This window comes from Poecile atricapillus, chromosome 35, assembly GCF_030490865.1.
Source record: "Poecile atricapillus isolate bPoeAtr1 chromosome 35, bPoeAtr1.hap1, whole genome shotgun sequence".
Classification (NCBI taxonomy): Eukaryota; Metazoa; Chordata; class Aves; order Passeriformes; family Paridae; genus Poecile; species Poecile atricapillus.
Genome location: NC_081283.1, coordinates 757715 through 777872, shown reverse-complemented (window position 1 = coordinate 777872; position 20158 = coordinate 757715). Strand labels below are relative to the sequence as shown.

General features: G+C 53.3%; 2 protein-coding genes across 2 annotated transcripts; one reads left to right on the top strand and one right to left on the bottom strand.

Moving 5' to 3' along the window:
* The first annotated feature begins 4 nt into the window (after nucleotides 1–4).
* Nucleotides 5–6452, top strand: CSAD (cysteine sulfinic acid decarboxylase). The gene is made up of 15 exons (XM_058861213.1): nucleotides 5–148; nucleotides 460–625; nucleotides 1423–1549; nucleotides 2170–2260; nucleotides 2593–2699; nucleotides 2803–2918; nucleotides 3344–3423; nucleotides 3500–3554; nucleotides 4462–4578; nucleotides 4655–4719; nucleotides 4834–4915; nucleotides 5001–5200; nucleotides 5268–5319; nucleotides 5935–6024; nucleotides 6131–6452. Exons 2-15 carry the CDS (start codon nucleotides 482–484, stop codon nucleotides 6302–6304), a joined length of 1500 nt encoding a protein of 499 aa, XP_058717196.1. The 5' UTR covers nucleotides 5–148; nucleotides 460–481; the 3' UTR covers nucleotides 6305–6452.
* On the bottom strand, nucleotides 6426–8208 carry LOC131590864 (uncharacterized). The gene is made up of 2 exons (XM_058861215.1): nucleotides 7977–8208; nucleotides 6426–7546 (listed from the first exon to the last, which is right to left on the bottom strand). The coding sequence occupies exon 2, from the start codon at nucleotides 7508–7510 to the stop codon at nucleotides 6872–6874; it is 639 nt and encodes a 212-aa protein (XP_058717198.1). The 5' UTR covers nucleotides 7511–7546; nucleotides 7977–8208; the 3' UTR covers nucleotides 6426–6871.
* Nucleotides 8209–20158: the final 11950 nt, after the last annotated feature.

Sequence of the window (20158 nt, the reverse complement as noted above, 5' to 3'; positions counted from 1 at the left end):
GGGAGAGCTTGATCCAGGTGATCCTGATCCCAGGAAAAGCTTCTCCTGGGAGCACCTAATTCTGAGACCACCTGGTCCCAGGATCACCTCATCCCAGGAGAACCTGGTCCTGGCAGCACCTGATCCTGGAAAATTCCAGCTGGCAGAGGTGAGAGGAGCTGGGAGCACCTGAGTCCAGAGAGCCTGATCTTTGGAGAAAGCCATCCTGGGAACAACTAATTTTGCGATCATCTTGTCCCACAATAACAGAATTCTGGAATCACCTTATTCCAGGAGAATTTGATCCTGAGAGAACCTTATCCCAAGAGCATATCCTTCCAGGGAGAAGCTCATCCAGGGAGATCCCAGGAGATCTTTATCCCAGAATTATCTCCTTCTAGGAGAAGCTCATCCTGGGACCCCCCCATCCCAATACCTTCTGCTAATCTCAGGGCCAGGGTCCCTCCTGGTGCATTTCAGGGTGTCCCTGTGTTCTCCTGCCATGGCTGAGCCCTCTGGGATTGGGGACAGCATCCCATTGGATGATCCCGGTCTGGACATCGCCGCTGGGGAGGAATTCCTGCAGGAAGTGTTCCAGATCCTGTTGGAGGAGGGCGTGCGGAAGAGCATGGACGTGACACAGAAGGTTGGGATACCGGAGCACTCGGGGGGCTGGGGTCCTCAGTACCACCCCATCACATTCCCATTTCCAGTCCCAATCCCATTCCCAGTCCCATTCTCAATCCCAGTTCCAATCCCATTCCTGTCCCCACAGGTGTGTGACTGGAACGAGCCCCCTGGGAGGGGGTGGGGTCCCCAATCCCTCCTTATTGCCTGTACTATTTACAGTCATTCCCTGTCCCAATCCCATTCTCATTCCTGGTCATTTCCAATCCAGCTCCCAGTCATTCCCAGGCATGTGACTGGAAGCAGACATGGAAGGGGGTAGGGGTCACAACATTGCTCCTTTCCCATTCCTATTCTGAATCCCAGTTCCAGTCCCATTCCCAATCCTGTTCCTAACAGAAGTCCCACTTCCAGTGCTGCTCCAATAGCCAGTCCCATTTCCAATCCTGTTCTCAGTCCCATTCCCAGTTCCATTCCCAGTTTTATACTCTGAACAGGATTGGGAGTGGGACTGGAGTTGGGAGTAAGTCCCAGTTGCACTTGCATTCTCATTTCCAGTCTCATTCCCAATCTTGTTTTCATTTCCAGTCCCATTTGCAATCCCACTTCCAGCCCCATTCTCATTCCCATTCCCCATTCTGTTCGCAGTCCCGGTGCCAGTTCCATTCCCATTCTGGCAGCCGGTTCCAGTCCCGATCCCATTCCCAATCTTGTTTCCATTCCCAGTCCCATTCTCAACGCCATTCCCAGCCCATTTCCTCTGCGGTTTCCAGTCCCGTTCCCAGTCCCTCCTAGTCATTCCCAGCGCATTCCCAGGTGTGTGACTGGAAGGAGCCGCAAGAGCTGCGGGAGTTGCTGGATCTGGAGCTCCGGAGCGACGGGGAGGGGCGGGAGCGGCTCCTGCAGCGCTGCCGGGACGTGCTGCGCCTCAGCGTCCGCACCGGTGCGCTCCCAGTACACAATAGTACAGTCCCAGGGCAGGCCCGGTGTCTCCCAGTTCAGCCCTGCACAAACTCCCAGTTTGGCAAGGCACCTCCCACTTCAGCCCAGCCGGTCCTGTTTCAGCCGCAGCGGTTCCCAGTGTTGGCCCGCGGTGCCACCCAGTGTCAAACATTGTGGTGCCTGCCATATCCCCCCTGATCTTCCGTGTCTCCCTTGACCGTTCCTGTGCCCCCCCATTTCCGCCCACATCCACTCCTTGAACCCCCCACCATGTCCCCCCGTGTCCCTTCTGTTCCCTCCCAGCCACGCCTGATCCTCCCATGTGACCTCCATGTGTCTCCTGGTCTCCCCCAATTCTCCTATATCCCCCCTGCCCCCCAATTTTCCCATTTCCTCCCACCTCCCATTCTGCCCTCCATATCCCCTCCCCACCTCCCCAGTCTCCCTATGACCCCCCTATACACCCTCTGAACCTCCCAGGTCCTTCCCTTACCTTCCTGTGTCCCACCCCCCATGTGCCATCCCCAACCCTCTCATGTTCCCCCCCATTTCCCCCTATCTCCTCCCATATCTCTCTCTGTCCCCCCCATGTTCTCCCTTGACCACCCCATGTCCCCCCAGGTCACCCCCGGTTCTTCAACCAGCTTTTCTCAGGGCTGGACCACCACGCCCTGGCTGGGCGGTTCCTCACCGAGACCCTCAACACGAGCCCGTGAGCTCCCGACACCCCCAAGTGGGGGCTGGCATGTGGGGGGACTCCCCCCTCCCCCGGATCCACCCATGAGGAGCCCCTGGTGCTGATGGAGTGGGAGGTGCTGGGGGGAGGATTTTGGGGGTGTTGAGGAGCCCAGATGAGAGGGACCTCCAAAACCCTGTCCTGACTCCCTTGATCTAGCCCCCAGTGCTGGTGCTGATGGAGGGGGAGTTCTGGGGAGAGGGTTTTGGGTGCTGTGTTTTGGGGTGCTGAGGCTCTGGGGGGAGGTGTTTGGAGTTCTGAGGTTTCAGGTGGAGGGGAACCCTCTGACTGCTGCTGGGCCCTTCCAGATACACATATGAGGTGGCCCCAGTGCTGGTGCTGATGGAGGAGCAGGTCCTGGCCAAGCTCCGAGAACTTGTGGGGTGGAGCAGCGGTGATGGGATCTTTGCTCCCGGTATCTCAGACCCTTCCTGAGGGTTATCCCTGTCCACCCTCTACCCCTGGCAGCCTGTCCATGGTGCCCCACGGATGACATAGAGGTCCCTGTCCCTGGGCAGGGGGCTCTATGTCCAACATGTTGGCCATGAACGTGGCGCGATTCCAGCGTTTCCCAGAGAGCCGGAGCAGAGGGAACTGGGACCTGCCTCGCTTGGGCCTGTTTGCATCCCAGGAGGTGGGAGTGGGGGGTTCCAGGTCACCCCAAAACCTGATCCTCAGGATCATCTTAATTTGGATCCATGAGGTCACCCCAAACCTGGTCCCTGGGGTCATCCCAAATGTGGCCCCTGAAGTCACACTGAACCTGATCCCTGAGATTCCCCCTTCCAAAACCTGATCCAGAGGTTCATCTGGGGTCATCCCAAAACCTGATCCTAGTGTCACCCCAAAGCTGATCCTTGGAGGTTGCCCTAAACCTGATCCATAGGGTCACCCCAAAACCTGGTCCCTGGGGTCACCTCGAAATCTGATCCATGGGGTCATTCCAAGTCTGGTCCCTGAGATTACCCAAAATCTGGGGTTACCCCAAGTCTGGTCCCTGAGGTTACTCAATATCTGGTTGCTGGGTCCCCCCAATCCTGGTCCTGTTTTCCTGTCCAGAGCCATTATTCCATCCTGAAAGGAGCTGCTCTCCTGGGAATTGGCACAGACAATGTTCACCTGGTGCGGACAGATGAGAGGTGGGTGCTGGGAGGTCCTGGGGGGCCCCAGGTCAAGGGGTCCCTCCTTGTCTCCATCCATCTCCCTTCCCCTCAGGGGGAAGATGATCCCAGAAGAGCTGGAGAAGGAGATCCAGAGGGTGAAAGCTGAGGTCAGGAGAGGCTGCACCCCCCCGTGTCCCCAAAGTCCGTCAAACTCCTCAGTGCCTCCCCAGTATTCCCAATGGCCTTCACAGTATTCCCAAAGCTCCTTCAATGTCCATGTATACCCCTCTAAGTCCCCAAAGCCTCTCCAGTGTTCCCAAAGCCATTTCCATGTCCACAAAACCCCCCCATGTTCCCCCAATATCTCCCCAAATAACCTGAATCTCCTCCAATTCCCCCCTCCCGTCCTTTCAACTCTCCAATGCACCCAATGTCCCCTGTCCTCCCAGGCCTCCTGTCCCCCCTTGAAGTCCTCTATCTGCCCCAAAGTCCTCTGAATCCTGTTTCTTGCACCCCCAATGTCCCCCAGTATCCTCCGATCCCCCCAATCTACCTCCTGAGACTCCTCAAAGTCCCCCCAAATGCCCACCCAGGGCTCAGAGCCCCTTCTTTTTCTGTGCCACCATCCTGGCCACCTTTGACCCTCTGTGCCCCGCTGTCCCCTATTGCCCAAATCCCCCCAAGCCTTCCTAGGTCAACCAAAACCCCTCCAGATCCCCTTCAAATCACCCCCAAAGCTTGCCCAAATGCTCCCTCAGGACTCAGACCTCCTTCTTTGTCTGTGCCACCATCCTGGCTACCTTCAACCCTCTGTGTCCCCCTGTCCCTGAAATCCCCCTCAAGCCTCCCCAGGTCCCCCCCAAACCCCCTCAGATCCTCTGCAAATCCCCCTCAAACCCTCTTAGATTCCCCCCAAACCCTCCCAAATCAAATGGCCCCTCCCAGGACATGGAGCCCCTTTGTCTGTGCCACCATCCTGGCCACCTTCAACTCCCTGTACCCCACTGCCTTCTACCCCCTTCCATGCCTCCTGCACCCCCCAACACCCCCAGACCCCTCCCTAATGCTCCCCAGGGCTCAGAGCCCCTCTTCGTGTGTGCCACAAGTGGCACCACTGTCCTGGGTGCCTTCGACCCGCTGGACGCCATCGCCGACGTCTGTGCCCGCCATGGGCTGTGGCTGCACGTGGATGTGAGTTCAGGAGGGGTCTCTGGTTGTGGGGTGCCCGAGGATCCCCTTGTGGGTGCTGATCCCGCTTTCCCTGCAGGCGGCATGGGGGGGCAGTGCCCTCCTCTCCCCCCAACTCCGTCACCTTCTTGCTGGCATCCACAGGTTTGTCCCTCCCCCTGCCCCCAAAAAAGGCTCCCATGCTTCCCCCTCTGAGTTTTTGGGGATGCCCTTTTCCCCACAGGCCCCCCCCAAACTCTGTTGTTTTCCCCTCACCAGAGCCGACTCAGTGACCTGGAACCCCCACAAGCTGTTGATGGTGGGGCTGCAGTGCTCAGCATTCCTGCTCCGTGACAGCTCTGTAGGTGCCCCCCATCTTGAATTCCTGCCTCTGGGATGCCTCCCTGGGCCCCCTCATTAATTTTGGTGCCCCCTGCCCCTCCCAGGGGCTCCTGCAGCGCTGCCACGGTGTGGGGGCCTCGTACCTGTTCCAGCGGGACAAGTTCTATGATGTGTCCCTGGACACAGGGGACAAGAGCCCCCAGTGTGGCCGCCGCGCCGACGGCCTCAAGCTCTGGATCCTCTGGAAAGCCGTGGGAACCTGGGGACTGGGACAGCGTGTGGAGCGGGCATTTGCTGCTACTCGGTGAGCCCTGGGATCGGGGGGACCCTCCACCTCTCAAACTGGGCTTCACCCCTTTTTTCCCCCCCAGGTATCTGCTGGAGCAGGTGAAGAGGAGGGAGGGATTCCAGCTGGTGACAGAGGTAGGGATGATGCTAGAATATGGGATGTGGACACCCAAGAGTCCTGGAGGCTGGAATGCCACAGGTCTGAATCATCCTGGAGGTTTAACTCCCAGGGGATTAATCCTGAAGATTTGAATCCACAAGGCTTAAATCCTAGAGTTTTCAATCCCAGAGGCTGAAATCTCAGATATTTGAATTGTCCCAGAAGTTAAAATCTTGGAGGTTTAAATCCCTGAGGACAAATCCCAGAAGTTTAAATCCTAGAGTCTGAAATCCTGCAGATTGGAATTCCAGAGGTTTAAATAACCCCAGGGGTTGAAATCCCAGAGGTTTAAATCCTGGAGGTTTTAAATCATTCTCCAGAAGTTTGAATCCCTGAGGATTAACCCCAGAGGCTGAAACCCTGGAGATTTAAATCCTCAAATTTAAATCCCAGAGATTTAAATAATCCTGGAGTTTTAAATCATCCTGGAAGATTCCCTTTTGGAGTTTTAAATCCTGGAGGATTAAATCCTGCAGGTTCGTCCCAGACAATTACATACACATGGCTGAATTCCTGGAGTTCTGATTCCCCATCAAATTCTGGGAATTGGGTGATTGGCCATGATCTCCTTCCTCTTCCTCTCCCCGCAGCCGGAATTCATCAACCTCTGCTTCTGGTTCATCCCACCCAGCCTGCGGGGCCAAGAAAGCTCTCCGGAATTCTGGGACAAACTGGGAAAGGTGAGCTCAGAATTCCAAATTCCCCTCCACAACAGCCCTCCAAATCCTGCAAAAAAATCACCCAAAAATAAAACCAAAATCCTCCTGAAATGGTGCTTCCCCCTAGGTGGCCCCAGCCATCAAGGAAAAGATGATCCGGAGGGGCTCCATGATGGTGGGATACCAACCTCATGGATCCCGGGTCAACTTTTTCCGACAAATTATCACCAATCCTGCTGTCACCCGCCAGGACCTGGACTTCTTCCTGGATGAGATCCAGGAATTGGGATGGGATCTGTGAGCACTCCCAAAAACTCCAATGAAAGACCCCCAAACCTGCCCACCATCCCTGAGGAAGAGGGGAGCAGAGTCTTGATTATCTCCCCATATTCCAAAATGGAAATGTCCCCAAAATTCCACACTTATGGAATACACCAGCATTTTATGGTCCTGATCTGATAATAATTGAACTCCCCGACCCAAAATGGGGTTTGGGGTGTAGGGGGGGTCCCTCAATTCCCCTGGAAGCTCCGGAGGGGGTTGTGGATTCTGGAATCAGGATGTTGTGGCCTTGTGACTCTCTTGAAATTCCCATGACTTCTTGAAGCTACAGAGGTTGGAATTTGTATGGAAGGGGATCTGTCAGCACCCAGAAAACTCTTGGGAGAGTACCGCAAAACTTGCTGCCTCCATCCCTGAGGAAGTGGAGCAGAGCCTAGACTTCCTTCTGGAATTTTTAAATCAGGAATAAATCAGCGCTTGATCCCAAAATTCCACATTCATGGAATAAAACAGCATTTAATGGTCCCAATTTTACATTAATTTGATATCACACCACTCTCCCCACAGAATGGGGTTTGAAGGTCCCTCAATCCCCCTGGAGGCTCTGGAGGAAGTCGAGAATTCCAGGATTAAGCCGGGCGTGCTCAAGGCAGGATAGGAGCCGGGACACCGTGGCCTCCTGTCGCTCCCGCCGCCACCACTCCCGCAGCATCTCAAAATTCCAGAGGACGGGATTGCCGGGATTTTCCTCCTGGATCTGCTCCAGCCGGCTCTGCTCCAGCCCTAGATGCAGAATTCCTACTTCCTGCCACTCTTTTCCCAGTCTTTTGGCGACTAGCATCAATTCCTTCTCCGTCAAGCGCCGGGGATTCATAGGTGGAGCTGGAATCCCACCAGGAAGACGTCCTGAAGTGGGGTCCCCCCTCACCTTGGGGGTGTCCCCGTTAGGCTCCCAGGGAGTTTCCTCCGGGATTTGCTCTTCCAGGGGCAGCTGGAAGCGCTGGATGAGGTCGAGGCGGCCAAGCTGCCGCAGGAACCCGGCGGTTACACGCAGGGAATTCCCCGGGAAACGCTGGAGGAGGATGCGGCACAACTCAGGGCGCGATGCTGAGCGCAAAAGCCCGGCAGGAACCTGCCCTTCCATCAGGAACTTGAGGGTCTCAAATTGCTCCTCCGGGAGAGCTTGGTGCACCTCCAGCAGCGTCCCTCGCTCGTCCTTTGCCATCAGGGCAAAAAATCTCGCAGGGAAGTAGGGTCACTCCTAGGACACAACGGTTGGGAGAGAGGGGTCACCACGCAGCCCAAAAAGTGGAGAAAAAAGAGGGCCACCCCTGGGCCCCAAAAATTCGGGGTGGGGGTGGAAAGGGGTCACTTTGTGCTCCACAAACTGGAGGTAGATGGGTCACCGAGGTGCCTCCGGTGTCCCCACCCTGCCTCGGGACTGAGCCCTCCCAGTGTCCCCCTAGAGCACCCCACCCCGCCCTGGGCCTTACACTCCCAAGTGTCACCCCAGTGCCCCCACTCTGTCCTGGATCCCCACGATGTCCCTCCCGATGTCCCCGCCGTGTGGCTACTGCCCTTTGTTCCGGGTCCCCACGGTCTCGCGGTGCCCTCGGTGCCCCCCTAGCCCGGATCCCCACCGTTCTTCCCCCTAGACCCCGTTCTCTCCCGCGCCCCCGCCCCGCTCTCACCGCGCTGTGCTCCCGCCAAGGCGGTTCCGGGCTGGGGAGCGGCGCAGCGGCCCCGGCCGGGGGGCGTGGCCTCTGCTCCCGCCACAGCGGCTGCCTTGGCAACGGGGGCGGGGCTTGGTTTGAAGGGAGGGGGCGTGTCCTGCCCGGGGCGCGCCTCCGCTTGAAGGGGCGCGGCCTGGGGCCGAGCGCGGCGGGCTCCGGGAATCGTTTGGGAGCTTCGGGGGCGGTTCGGGGGTGTGGGGAGTGAGTCTTGGGCCCACTGCCTAGACTAGAGTGCCCCAAGTCCCCCCAGAATCCCCCAATAATCTTCGATCCGCCCCCCAATCATTCAGTCACTTCCAGTACCCCCAAGTCTCTCAGTCCCCCCAGTAACCCTCAATCCCTCAAACCTCCGGTATTCCCCAGTCACTCCCATTAACCCCTAATCCCCTGGTGCCCCCAGTTCTTCCAGTGGTCCAGTCCCTCCCAGTATTCTCCAGTCCCTCCATTCGCCCAGTTCCCCCCAGTAAACCTGAGTAACCCCTCCATAATCTCTGCAATTCCACAGTCCCTCTCTGCAGTATCCCCCAGCACCCCCCGGTCCTCCAGCATCCTCCAGTACCACCCAGGCCCACTAGTGTCCCCCTAATTCCCCAGTCTCCCCAGTTCCCCCAGTACTTCCCAATCCTCCCATTAACCTCCAGTTTCCCCAGCCCACACAGACTCCCCCAATTCCCCATCCTCTCCATTATCACTGACACCCCAATATCCCCCAGTCTCCGCAGTCACCCCAGTATCGCCCAATCGCCCAGTAGCCCCCATATCGCCGTGTATCCCACAAACTCACCAGCGTCCCTGAACCACAACCTCCCTAAAATATCCCCCCCACAGTGTTCCCCCAAACCAGACTGACCTGGACACCCCCCCCGACTCCCCCAAGTCCACCTCACCACTCATGGTGAGAGGTCCTTATTGTCCCTCCCTAATTTTTTTGGGGGGTGGGCTCCTTCCCGGGGGAGGGTTTTTTGGGGGGGAGGGGCGCCCTGGGCGGACGCGGGGGGAGTCGGAGGCGTGCTCTTTTCCATAGGAAGCTGAACTCGCCCCTCGCAAGGTTCCTGATGTCAGTTTTTCAGAGGCATTTGGCCGGCCGAGTTCTAGGAGGGGGCAGCTTGGGTCCGGGAGGAATCCTGCTCTGTTCGTAATTCTCAGAGGCAGAATCCTGCTTGCGGCCACGGGTCCCTGGACACGAACAGCTGCCCTTTTCCATGGGAAACAAAACTCACCCCCTCCAGGATCCTGAGGTCAGCTGCTCAGAGGCGTTTGGCACTACAGGTACAGCCCAAATTCTAGGTAGGGGCAGCTTGTATCCGTGAGGAATCCTGCTCCATCCGTAATTATCAGAGGCAGAAGCCTGCTCGCGGCCCCTGGACATGAACAGCTGCCCTTTTTCTGTGGGAATGAAAACTCACCCCTCAGGTTCCTGATGGCAGTTTGTCAGAGGCGTTTGGCACTCCAAGGGCAGCCCAGGTTATAGGTGGGAGCAGCTTGTGTCCGGGAGGAATCCTGTTCTGTTCGTAATTTTCGGAGGCAGAAGCCTGCTTCAGGCCACTGGGGTCCTGGACACAAATTGCATCCCTTTTCCATGGGAAAGAAAACTCACCCCCCAGGTTCCTGATGTCCGTTTGTCAGAGGTACTTGGCACTTCAAGGGCAGCCCAACTTTTGGATGGGGGAAGCAAGGCACCCCAGTATTTCTGGGGCAGACAAAGGGCTGGGCAGGGGATGGAATCACATGGCAGGATCTTTCTTCCCCTCTCTGCAAGGTGCAGCACCTCCAGGCGTGTCCATCTCTTTTCCGAGGATCAACCAGTGCATACCTGCAGAGGGAGCTCCTATTCCAGGGGGTCCAATAGGGTCTTCTTGAATGTTCCTCCCGGAACCACGTTTAGAGCACCCAACAGGGGCTGGGAAGCAGCTGCATGCACCCAGCATGGAGCACTGCTTCAAGAAAATGCCGAGGGAAACCCCTTAATCCAATGGGAAGCACCTGAGCAGGCAGGGCAGCATGCGGGGTCCCAGGGGAGAGCTTTTCAACTTTCCCCTTTTATCTTGTCAGTCCCTTGACAGGGGGACTTTATAGCGTTCCCTGAAAAGAGAGGGCTTATTAGGAGAAAAGGGGGCTAAATTGAGGGGAAAAAATCTTCCTTTTCCATAATTGTGTGCAAATTGTGGGGAAATCCACTTTCCTTGCAATTTTATTTGTCTCAATGCAAGGAAAGCCTGCCTTTTCTATGCTTTTATGGGCATTAATGGACAGGGAATCCCCTTTTTCCATTATTTTCCAATTTAAATAGAAGGGGAAAACCTTGGCCATGCTTTTTCATGCCTTTGAATTAAGAGTAACTCCCCCCCTTTCATTGTCCTAGGGTTTAAACTGTCCCTCATTTTTAAGGGTTTGGATTGAGAGGAAAACCCCCCCTTTTTCCATCACAGGAGATTTAAAGTGAGGAAAACCCTTATCTTCCCAGTATTTTAGGGGATTAAATTATAGGGGAGAAGCCATTTATTTGACATTGCATCAGTTTAAGTGGAGGTAACTGCCCCATTTCCTCATTTTAAGGGATTCACTTAAAGGAAGCTCTGCCTTTTTTAGCATTTTAAGGGTTTAAAACTGCATTTCAGGGCACTTCTACTCATGTCCCAGGAGCAAATATCTCAGATGAAAGTAAGCCTGGCATGTATATAACAATAACACCACCCAGGAGTGTATTATTTTTCTTATTTTTATTTATAATAGAGATATTATATTATATTTATAATACAGATAAGAGGTCACCGTACACCCTTCATATCATTACTATTCTTCTCCATTCTACTTAGTCACATGTGGAGTTCTGCTTAGTGGTCATTAAGGAACAATTATGTAAGTTAACAACAAATTGTCCGATTTACCTAGCTCTACTACCAAAACAAAGTTTTATTTCTTACCAGTTTTCTGGTTTTTTGCTCAAAGTATTTGTAGCAAAAAAGAAAGTATTGCTCTTTCACAGAAGAAGTTTAGGGTTATAGTTTTCTTCTATACGAAGCCCTTTACTCACCTTGAAATTAAGTCAGAGGAGCCAAACAGCTGCATCTCATCTGCAGGCTTTTATACCTTGTGGGATTTGTCTCCTCCCTTTTCCTGGGCACGGTGGGAATGAGAGGTGGGCTCAATTAGGGGTATATTGACCCCAGCCTTTGCTAAGGGGCTTCATTCCCTCTTTGGGATCAGCTGGGGTAAGAGCTCTCCTCTCATTTCAGTGAAGACATTCTTTTGGCTTATCCCAACTTGTTTTTAGCAGATGCTTTTTGGCATCTAAAGCAACAAAGGCTTTGAAGAGACTGTAAAGAAAAGGGTATTGTACACAGGGAGTATTTAAATTCACGATTTTGGGTTGTGTGTTTAGGGGTGGTAAGGTGCTTTTATAATTTCTGGTTTTGTTGGTTTTTTTGTTTTTTTGTTTGGTTTTTTTTTTTTTTTTTGGAGTGCAGCTTCTTGAAATTCTAGGTTGTGTTGAGTATGACACTTCTGATTTTTTTCAGCAGATTCATCGTGTCACGAAAAGGATCTGCCTGGTGTCAAAGATAACGTTTGATGCCGTGGCGGCGGAAAGCCCAGAACACCGCGACTTCTCCAGAAGCAGCCTTGAGAAAGGCTGGCCCGAAGCGCATGCGAGCAGCTTCGAGCAGTCGAGTGATTCCAGCTCAGCTCAGTAATAGTATAGTGATTTCAGCTCAGCTCAGTTCGGCAGCGGCGGCGGCAGGCAACACAGGAAGCAGGGACGAGACAGCTGGTCCAGCGTTCCACCGAGGCACAAGCCTTTATTCAGGCAAAGCTTCGGCAAAGGGTGCCGGTAACAGCGAATCTCCTGAACAGAGGAAAACCCGGGATATTTATGGGGAAGGAGAGGGGCGGGGGGAAGCCCGAGATACCTGTATCGGGGTGGGACAGCAGGGGGGAACACCAATGAAACACAACAGTTTAACATAACTAACTCAAAGACCCCTGGGAGCGACATTGTGTCGCTCTTACAGAGAAGTATCTCCTCTCCAGGGGAGGGCCAGTATCTCGGGCCCAGCGGGCTCCTCCGTACCCACAACTCCCACTTCTTTATTTATTAAAAAGGCATCCCCTAGAGAGTTAGCTGATAGCTTCTTAAAACATGAAAACATACTTAGGAAGATAATAACAACTAGGAAAACCCAAGAAAAAAAAATATTTTTGAGGAGGGAGGCAACCCATCCTTTGAGCCCTTAGTTCCCAAAAAGGTCCTCAAGCCACTGGGGCTCTTTTTCAGTTTGGAGTTCCTGGACCGTGTGTTGGAGTCTCTGGATGCGGGCGTGGATGCCTTCACTGGGGCTGGAGAGGTCAAAGCAGCACAGTCCGTTAAACTCCTCACAGCCATGTCCATGGGCCAGGAGCAAAAGGTCTAGAGGGTTGGTGGCACTGCCCGTGGACAAGCACATGTGTTCTTGTTGGAGTGTCTTTGCGAGGGTGATCCACACGTTCTCCTGGGGCTGTGCTACTAGCCAGGCATCCACAGCTGATGTTTTCAGGAGCATCCAGATAATCAGGGACATCAGGAACTCAAGGATGGTTTTGCTCTCCATTTTCTACAACAGGACATAGAAGATTAGCTCTAATTTTTGGAGAGGGGGGGAGCTGTTTTCTTTCTCCCTTTCCTCTCCCGTCTCCCCCCTCTTTAAAAAAAAAACAAAAACAAAAAACTAAACAATTATAAGCAAGGTTATTCTGTGTATTGGGGACACAAGACTCGACACCAGCAGCAGCAGAGGTGCACTTGGGTGTAAGCTGGCAATTTGGGCTAGGCAACGAGGGCAAGAAGGGGAAGGGGGAGGGAGTTAAGAAGATTTGCGTACTGTCACGGTGTCAGGCGTGACGTTGGCAGTCGTCTCGTTGCAGCTCTGGTAGCAGGACGGTTTGGCCTCTGTCTGGTTGTTGGTCTGGTGGCAGGTCGGTTCTGTGGACTCCGACGACGTCTCCGCTTCCAGGCTGCAGTGGGCTGCTGTTTTTCTGGACCTGTGTGGGTCTCAGGAGACTTTGAACATTCTGAATCTGGTGCAGGGTTTGTAGGGCCTAAGTAAGGTTTTACATTTTTCCCTGGGAGCCACTTAGGTCCTGATGGTGTGGACACACACGCATACCCTCTCCCCCAGGTAATCAGTGGGAAGGGTCCTGATGTCCGTTGTGATTCAGGATCCTTGATCAGCACTGGCGGTTTCTCTGTGAGTTTGGCATGAGTTGAGTTAGAGAAGTGCCGTATTACAGGGGGGTCAGGCTCTGTAGGCGAGCAATTTAGAAAGTTCATGACATATAGAGCCTTACAGAGCCTCTCAATGGGAGGAATGATCTCTGTTCCTCCTCGCTGGTGATCAAGGACTCTTTTTAGGTTTTGGTGGGTTCTTTCTACTATTGATTGCCCTGTAGGGGAATGAGGAATGCCCGTGGTGTGTTTCACCCCCCACTCATTGAAAAAGTCTCTTAATTTGTGAGAGGTGTAAGCAGGTCCATTGTCTGTTTTAATTTGTTCTGGGACTCCCAGGGTAGCAAAAGCAAGGAGAAAATGTCGGATGGTGTGCTTGGCATTTTCTCCTGCATGGGCTGAGGCAAACACTGCACCAGAGAAGGTGTCTACGGAGACATGTACATATTTGACTCTCCCGAAGGACGGGACGTGAGTGACATCGGTTTGCCATATCTGGCAGCTGTTAAGTCCTCGGGGGTTAACCCCGGAGTTAACGACCGGTATTTGGAATGATTGGCAATTAGGACAGGTGGCAACTATTGCCCTAGCTTGGTCTCTGGGTAGTCTGAACATTCTCATCAGTGCAGGCACGTTTTGGTGGAAGAACTGGTGGGACAATTTCGCTTGTGCGAAAATGTCAGGGACATTGGCTGCTGCAGCAGGCATGGCTAAGGCGTCTGCCCTCCTGTTTCCTTCGGCAATGGCACCTGGGAGGTCGGTGTGCGCCCTCACATGCATGACATAGTAAGGTTGCTTTCTGTGGGAGATAAGATATACTAATTCAGAAAGCAATTTGTATAAATTTGGGTTAGAGACTTCTTTTAGAAATGCATGTTCTGCTCTCATAGCTATTCCAGCCACATAAGCCGAATCAGTCACGAGATTGAAAGGTTCTTGGAATTTTTCAAAAGCTCTGACAACAGCTGCTAATTCAGCAATTTGTGGTGATCCCTCGACCACTTGGACATCAGACTCCCATTTCTGTGTCCTGGGGTCTTTCCAAGTCATGACTGACTTGTGGGATTTCCCTGAGCCATCTGTGAAAACCGTCAGGGCCTGGAGCGGTGTTTTGCTCTGTAATGATTTGGGGACCAGATTAAATGTGGTTTTGAAAAGTCTGTGGCCAGGTGGGTGTATAGAAATTTGGCCTGAATAGCTATCGAGAGCGAACTGAAGGCTCTCATTGGTTTGGAGCAAAGGCTCCAAACTTCCAGTTGCCAATGGGAGGAAGATGCAGGTGAACTCACAGGCTGTGAGAGTGCGGAGACGGACTCTAGCTCTTTTAATGAGTTCAGCCATGATTTCTTGTGGAGTGGTGATAGTCTTAGTGGGCTGGTTATGTGTAAAGATCCACTCGATGATAAGGAGAGGATCCTTCAATGCAGTGTCCCATTGAAAGATGAGTGCGTGTAAGCGCGGGGCCTTACCCAGGACAACCAGCTGGAAGGGCAGGCTGGGCTCATACCGGTGGGCTTGCCGTGAAGACAGGGCCTCCTGGACCTTGGTGATGGATTCTCGAGCCTCCGGCGTGAGGGAGCGTGGTGAATCGAGGGCCTCACTGCCACGGAGCAGGTTGAAGAGGGGTGCAAGGACTTCTGTTGTTACCCCAAGCAGAGGGCGTATCCAGTTGATGGACCCGCAGAACTGATGCAAGTCCCGCAGGGTCTTGGGGTCGTCTTTGATGCTCAGCTGCTGGGGCACGATGGTCCGCTCACGGATCTGGAGTCCCAGGTAGGTCCACGGGCAGGTGTGCTGGATCTTGTCCTCACGGATCTCAAATCCAGCGTCTTCGATTGTCTGGATAGTTTTTTGTAAAGTCCGGTGCAGATAGTCATCGTCAGCAGCACAAACCAGGATGTCATCCATGTAGTGGAGGATGACGGCATCTGGGAACAGGGTCCTCACAGGTGACAGGATGCGGGCCACGTACCATTGGCAGATGGTAGGAGAATTTTTCATCCCCTGAGGAAGGACTAGCCAATGGTATCTCTTTAAAGGTGCTTGTCTGTTTGGAGAGGGAACCGAGAACGCAAATCTGGGGGCGTCCTGAGGGTGGAGGGGTATGTTGAAAAAACAGTCCTTTATGTCAATGACAGCCAGCTTCCAATCTCGGGGGAGCATTGAAGGGGAGGGCATGCCAGGCTGGAGGGGGCCCATGTCTTCAATGACATCATTGATCTTCCGGAGGTCCTGAAGGAGTCTCCACCTGTCTTTGCCTGGTTTGCGTAGGACAAAGACAGGGGAGTTCCAAGGGCTATTGGTCTCAGTGATGTGGCCCTTGGCAAGCTGCTCTTCTACGAGGGCTTCCAGTGCGTGCAGTTTGGTCTCAGATAGGGGCCACTGATCAACCCACACTGGATGGTGCTGTTTCCAGGTGAGTTGGGGGATGGTAGGCATGGCGCGCTTCTCAGTGATCCCCACTAAAAATCCCTGCTGGGAATCCTCAGAGAAGCTCCCCATTGGGACAGGAGATCCCGTCCCCAGAGGGTGATTGGTGCTCTCACCACAAATGGCCTGATGGTTGCCATTTGTCCCTCAGGTCCTTCGATGACAATATTCCGTTTGCTCCTCATGGAGGCTATCATCCCTCCAATTCCTGAAATCATGCCTGCTACAGGTTGTAATTCCCAATTGTCTGGCCACTCGGAGCGGGCGATGATGGTAACATCTGCTCCAGTGTCTAGCATTCCTGGGCGCTGAATCCTTTCCCCATAACAAAACAGGCTACAGTCCACAATGGGTTTGCAGGAGCCCACAACCTGTGTCCACATAGCACTGGGGTTGAGGGGAACATGATCTGGGCAGTCACTGGGAAGTAAAAAGGCCTGTGCCACAGGAGTCTGTTCCTTTAAATAATAAGGAGGGTCTATGCAGGTCAAAGAGATGGAAATTTCATCTCCAGGGTATATAGTCTGGACTTCAGGAACAGCATGAATTTGTCCTGGACAGTTAGTTGGATCCCCAAGTATTAAGATGTTGGAGGGACCGCCTGGTGGTCCACGTTTCCCTGTGGGGACTTTGTAAACACAGTCACCTTTCATATATAAAGAGAGTCTAGTTACCAGTTGACGGCGGGTTCCCATCTGAAGCGCTCCACCTGCTGGGTTTAATATTGGGGTCCCCGTGGAGGCAGGATGGTGGGTTTGGCAGGAGGGGTGGAGCGGTGCGGCATTTGATTTGATGTCAAAGTGCGGGGCCGTCCCGCGCTCTGCTTGAAGTTTCCCGAATGCCAGTTCTGTCTGGGGAATCGTTGGTGGGCTGGCGGTTGTATAGAATGTCTCTCCGGACAGTCTTTGAAAAAATGTCCAGGCTCACCACAATTAAAACAACAATTTCTATTGGGGTCTGCAGCATAAGCTCCAGATATCGCCTCTGCCACTCCTTTAGCCACTGCAAGTGCCACTGTATTCTCACTTGAGGCAGAGGAGTGTTTGGTGCAGGCTTCAACTATCTGATCTATGGTTGGTTCGGGGTCCAGAGGGAGGGCTCGCAAAACTGCTTTGCACTCCTGATTAGCATTGGCCATTGCTATTTTTACTAATAATTCCTTTTGTGCCTGAGGGCTCTCTATCTGTTTTTCAATGGCTATTTTTAACTTATCAATATACTTAATAAAAGACTCAGTTGCCCCCTGCTTAATATTGGTGAAGCACTGCGTTGGCACTTTATCATCAGGGGTGGTAAAAAGAGATATCTTAGCAGCATTAGCTATATCCTGTAAAGCTGCTTCAGGCAGATCCCTGGCCTGATCTCGGGGCTTTTGGAAATCTCCTTCTCCTGCTAATTGCTCTAAAGTAAAATTGGGTCTGTTAGCATCTCTTGCATAAACATCTGCCAATTGCTTTAAATGTTTTTTCCACTGCCTCTCCCACAACATGTATTCTGCTGGAGAGAGGAGGCAGTTCATAATATTTTTGATGTCATGAGGGACCATGACGTGGGCAGAGAAGGAGGCTTCCAACAAGTGTTTAAAAAAATGTGAACTCCTGCCATGTTCCTCGGCAGCTTTGCAAAGTTCCTGCAGTTCCCTATAGTGAAGGGATTCCCATGCAGCAACCTGTGCCCCTGTCCTGTCTCTCCTCATTATTACAGGAAAGGCAAGTATTTTCTGGGACAGAGCTGAGTTCCCCGCCCGTGTGGCTTCCCTCTGCACCTCAGCCCAGTGATCTTCATACTCAGAATCTGAATAAGAAGATTCACTGCTCTCATCTCCTAGTGGAGATGGGGGGTGCTTGCTGGCAGCGCGGGGCCGGCTCGGGTGTCTAGAGCTGGCCCTTTTGTGGCTGCGTGGGGAAGCGGGGGTGGCCCCTCTCCGGCCGGAGCCGTCCCGACCTCCGGGGCACTGGGACCCTGGAGCGGGCGCGCCGCTGGGGACGGGGCCCCGGCACAAAGGGACAGGACCGGGGTCCGCGATGGGGAGGGGTTTCCCGATGGATGGGGGAGGGCCCGACGCGGTTACACCCAACGACGCAGTGGGGGGGGAGGAGGAGCAGGACGCGGCAGGAAGAGAAGGGGTGAAGGTGGGAAAGCGGCCATTTTGGGCATCGAGGGCGGGAAAACCGGGGTGTGAATGGGACAAAATGGCGGGGCTGGCCACGCTGCCGGCGCCATCTGTGCTAACGCTAGGAACTGGGGGGGACACAACCGGGTGTGAGGGCATAGGAGAAAGGGTAGAGGAAAGACCCAGAGCGGCATGGCCATTGCCACCCTGGTACGGGTAGAGAGACGGTGGGGGGGTGTCAGGGAGACGGCAGCAGCCCTGTGCCTGGGGGCAATGTCCACCCGCCGACTGGCTCTCAGATAGGGAAAGGGGTTCAGGGACACCTGGAGGGGCTGACGGGGTTGGGGGATTTAACTGGGGACCCAAAACTCCCTCTTCTTTTTTTCCCTCTTTTTCCAATGAGAAAATAATATTTTGAAACACAGGAAAGAACTTTGCAACAGAAAAATCCCCTTTAGCTTGAACTGTATATAACTTTCTCCCCACATTATCCCAAAAAATTCCTGATTTAGCAGAGTCCGAATTAATCTTAAAATGCTTAAAAACCCAATGAATAAATCTTTTTAAATCCCCTTTAGAAAACTTAAAATTTCCCACTTTTAAGGTAGTTACAACTTGGATATAAAAGTCCCTCTCAGGTGGGGTCAGCCTCAATACAGAGGACTCATTCCCCATCCTTTTTCACTCCCCACCCAACAGTAAAACAGCAAAAAAAAGAAAAAAAGCCCGAAGAAAAAACCTTTCACGGGATACACTTACAATTTCTCTTCGGCAGATGCCGGCGGGCGAAAACAAAGCTGCTGGGTGGGTGGTCACCTGACGACCGGTCCTCAGGGGCTTTCCCTTGCCCCAGATGGTCAGCGAGGGTCCCGGTCGCAGCCTCTTGGATCGCTTCTTGCTAGAACGCAAGCAAGCTTCCTCGAGGGGCGGCGGCTCCAACGGCGGCTCGCCTCGCAGCTGAAGGTGCGGGCGGACGCTTCTTCAGGGCTTCTTCAAAGCCCCACGGTCGGGCGCCACTTGCCGCGGCGGCGGAAAGCCCGGAACACCGCGACTTCTCCAGAAGCAGCCTTGAGAAAGGCTGGCCCGAAGCGCATGCGAGCAGCTTCGAGCAGTCCAGTGATTCCAGCTCAGCTCAGTAATAGTATAGTGATTTCAGCTCAGCTCAGCTCGGTGGCGGCGGCGGCAGGCAACACAGGAAGCAGGGACGAGACAGCTGGTCCAGCGTTCCACCGAGGCACAAGCCTTTATTCAGGCAAAGCTTCGGCAAAGGGTGCTGGTAACAGCGAATCTCCCGAACAGAGGAAAACCCGGGATATTTATGGGGAAGGAGAGGGGCGGGGGGAAGCCCGAGATACCTGTATCGGGGTGGGACAGCAGGGGGGAACACCAATGAAACACAACAGTTTAACATAACTAACTCAAAGACCCCTGGGAGCGACATTGTGTCGCTCTTACAGAGAAGTATCTCCTCTCCAGGGGAGGGCCAGTATCTCGGGCCCAGCGGGCTCCTCCGTACCCACAGTTTGAAATTAAGGCTTTAGAGGAGTAAGTTGAGAATTGTTACCAGGAGAGGGAGGGTGAGTGGGGCACCTGGTTAGGAGTTACTGTTGGGCAGGTTTGAAGGCAGCACAGTGGGAAATGGTGTCCATTTGAGGACCCCCTAAGGCTTTTCACAACCACAGTAGATGCGTTTACACATTTCACAGCACACAAGTGCATCCACAGCACTCAAAGAAATGCCATGTAACTTTGCCTCTCACTAACCCAGTTGTGAATCATAGTAACAGCCATAATCTTAGACTCTAGGACCTAGGCACACTTAGGAGAGGGCAGGTAGCCAGCTTGTTGGTATTGAGCCCATATGCCACTAAACTCATCTATTGATTTTGGTTTTCTTTCTTGTAGCTGACTAAGAGGCTAACCAGCAATCATAGCACCTTCCGAGGCAGACTCATTTCAGGTCTAACATGGATTCATGTTGCCGTCATCCAAAAGGTAAATCGGGGGCCATGGCCTGGAGATAGGATGATAATAGGATAGCGGGTTGGAAATTCTTGGGACAGGTTTGAAAATTAGCAAAAGGGAAAGGGATATCCTTTAAGGGGCCTCTTAGGACAGCTAAAGGAAATGGCTCTACTTTGATTGCTGGTGAAGGGTGTGCAGCTCAAAGCAGTTCCAGTCTGTCCAGTCTGTGTTGTGTTGTCTAGCGTGTCTTTGGGATCCCTCAGATCAGATATCTCTGCCTTTTCCCCTGGAGGATCTTATCACAACCATCAGCCATCATCTCTAAATTCCTGAACATTCATGTTTCTCAGCACCACGTCGGTATCGTTTGTTCCTTTTCATTCTTTTTCAGCCTGGTCTCGGGGTCTCATCTCAGAAACATTGAGTCAGACA

Coding starts and splice junctions, on each gene's coding strand:
- LOC131590864 (XM_058861215.1), bottom strand. CDS start 7,510: ATGGCAAAGGACGAGCGAGGGACGCTGCTGGAGGTGCACCAAGCTCTC.
- CSAD (XM_058861213.1), top strand. CDS start 482: ATGGCTGAGCCCTCTGGGATTGGGGACAGCATCCCATTGGATGATCCC. Junction 5,320..5,934: donor GATTCCAGCTGGTGACAGAG/GTAGGGATGATG, acceptor CTCTCCCCGCAG/CCGGAATTCATCAACCTCTG. Junction 6,025..6,130: donor TCTGGGACAAACTGGGAAAG/GTGAGCTCAGAA, acceptor GCTTCCCCCTAG/GTGGCCCCAGCCATCAAGGA.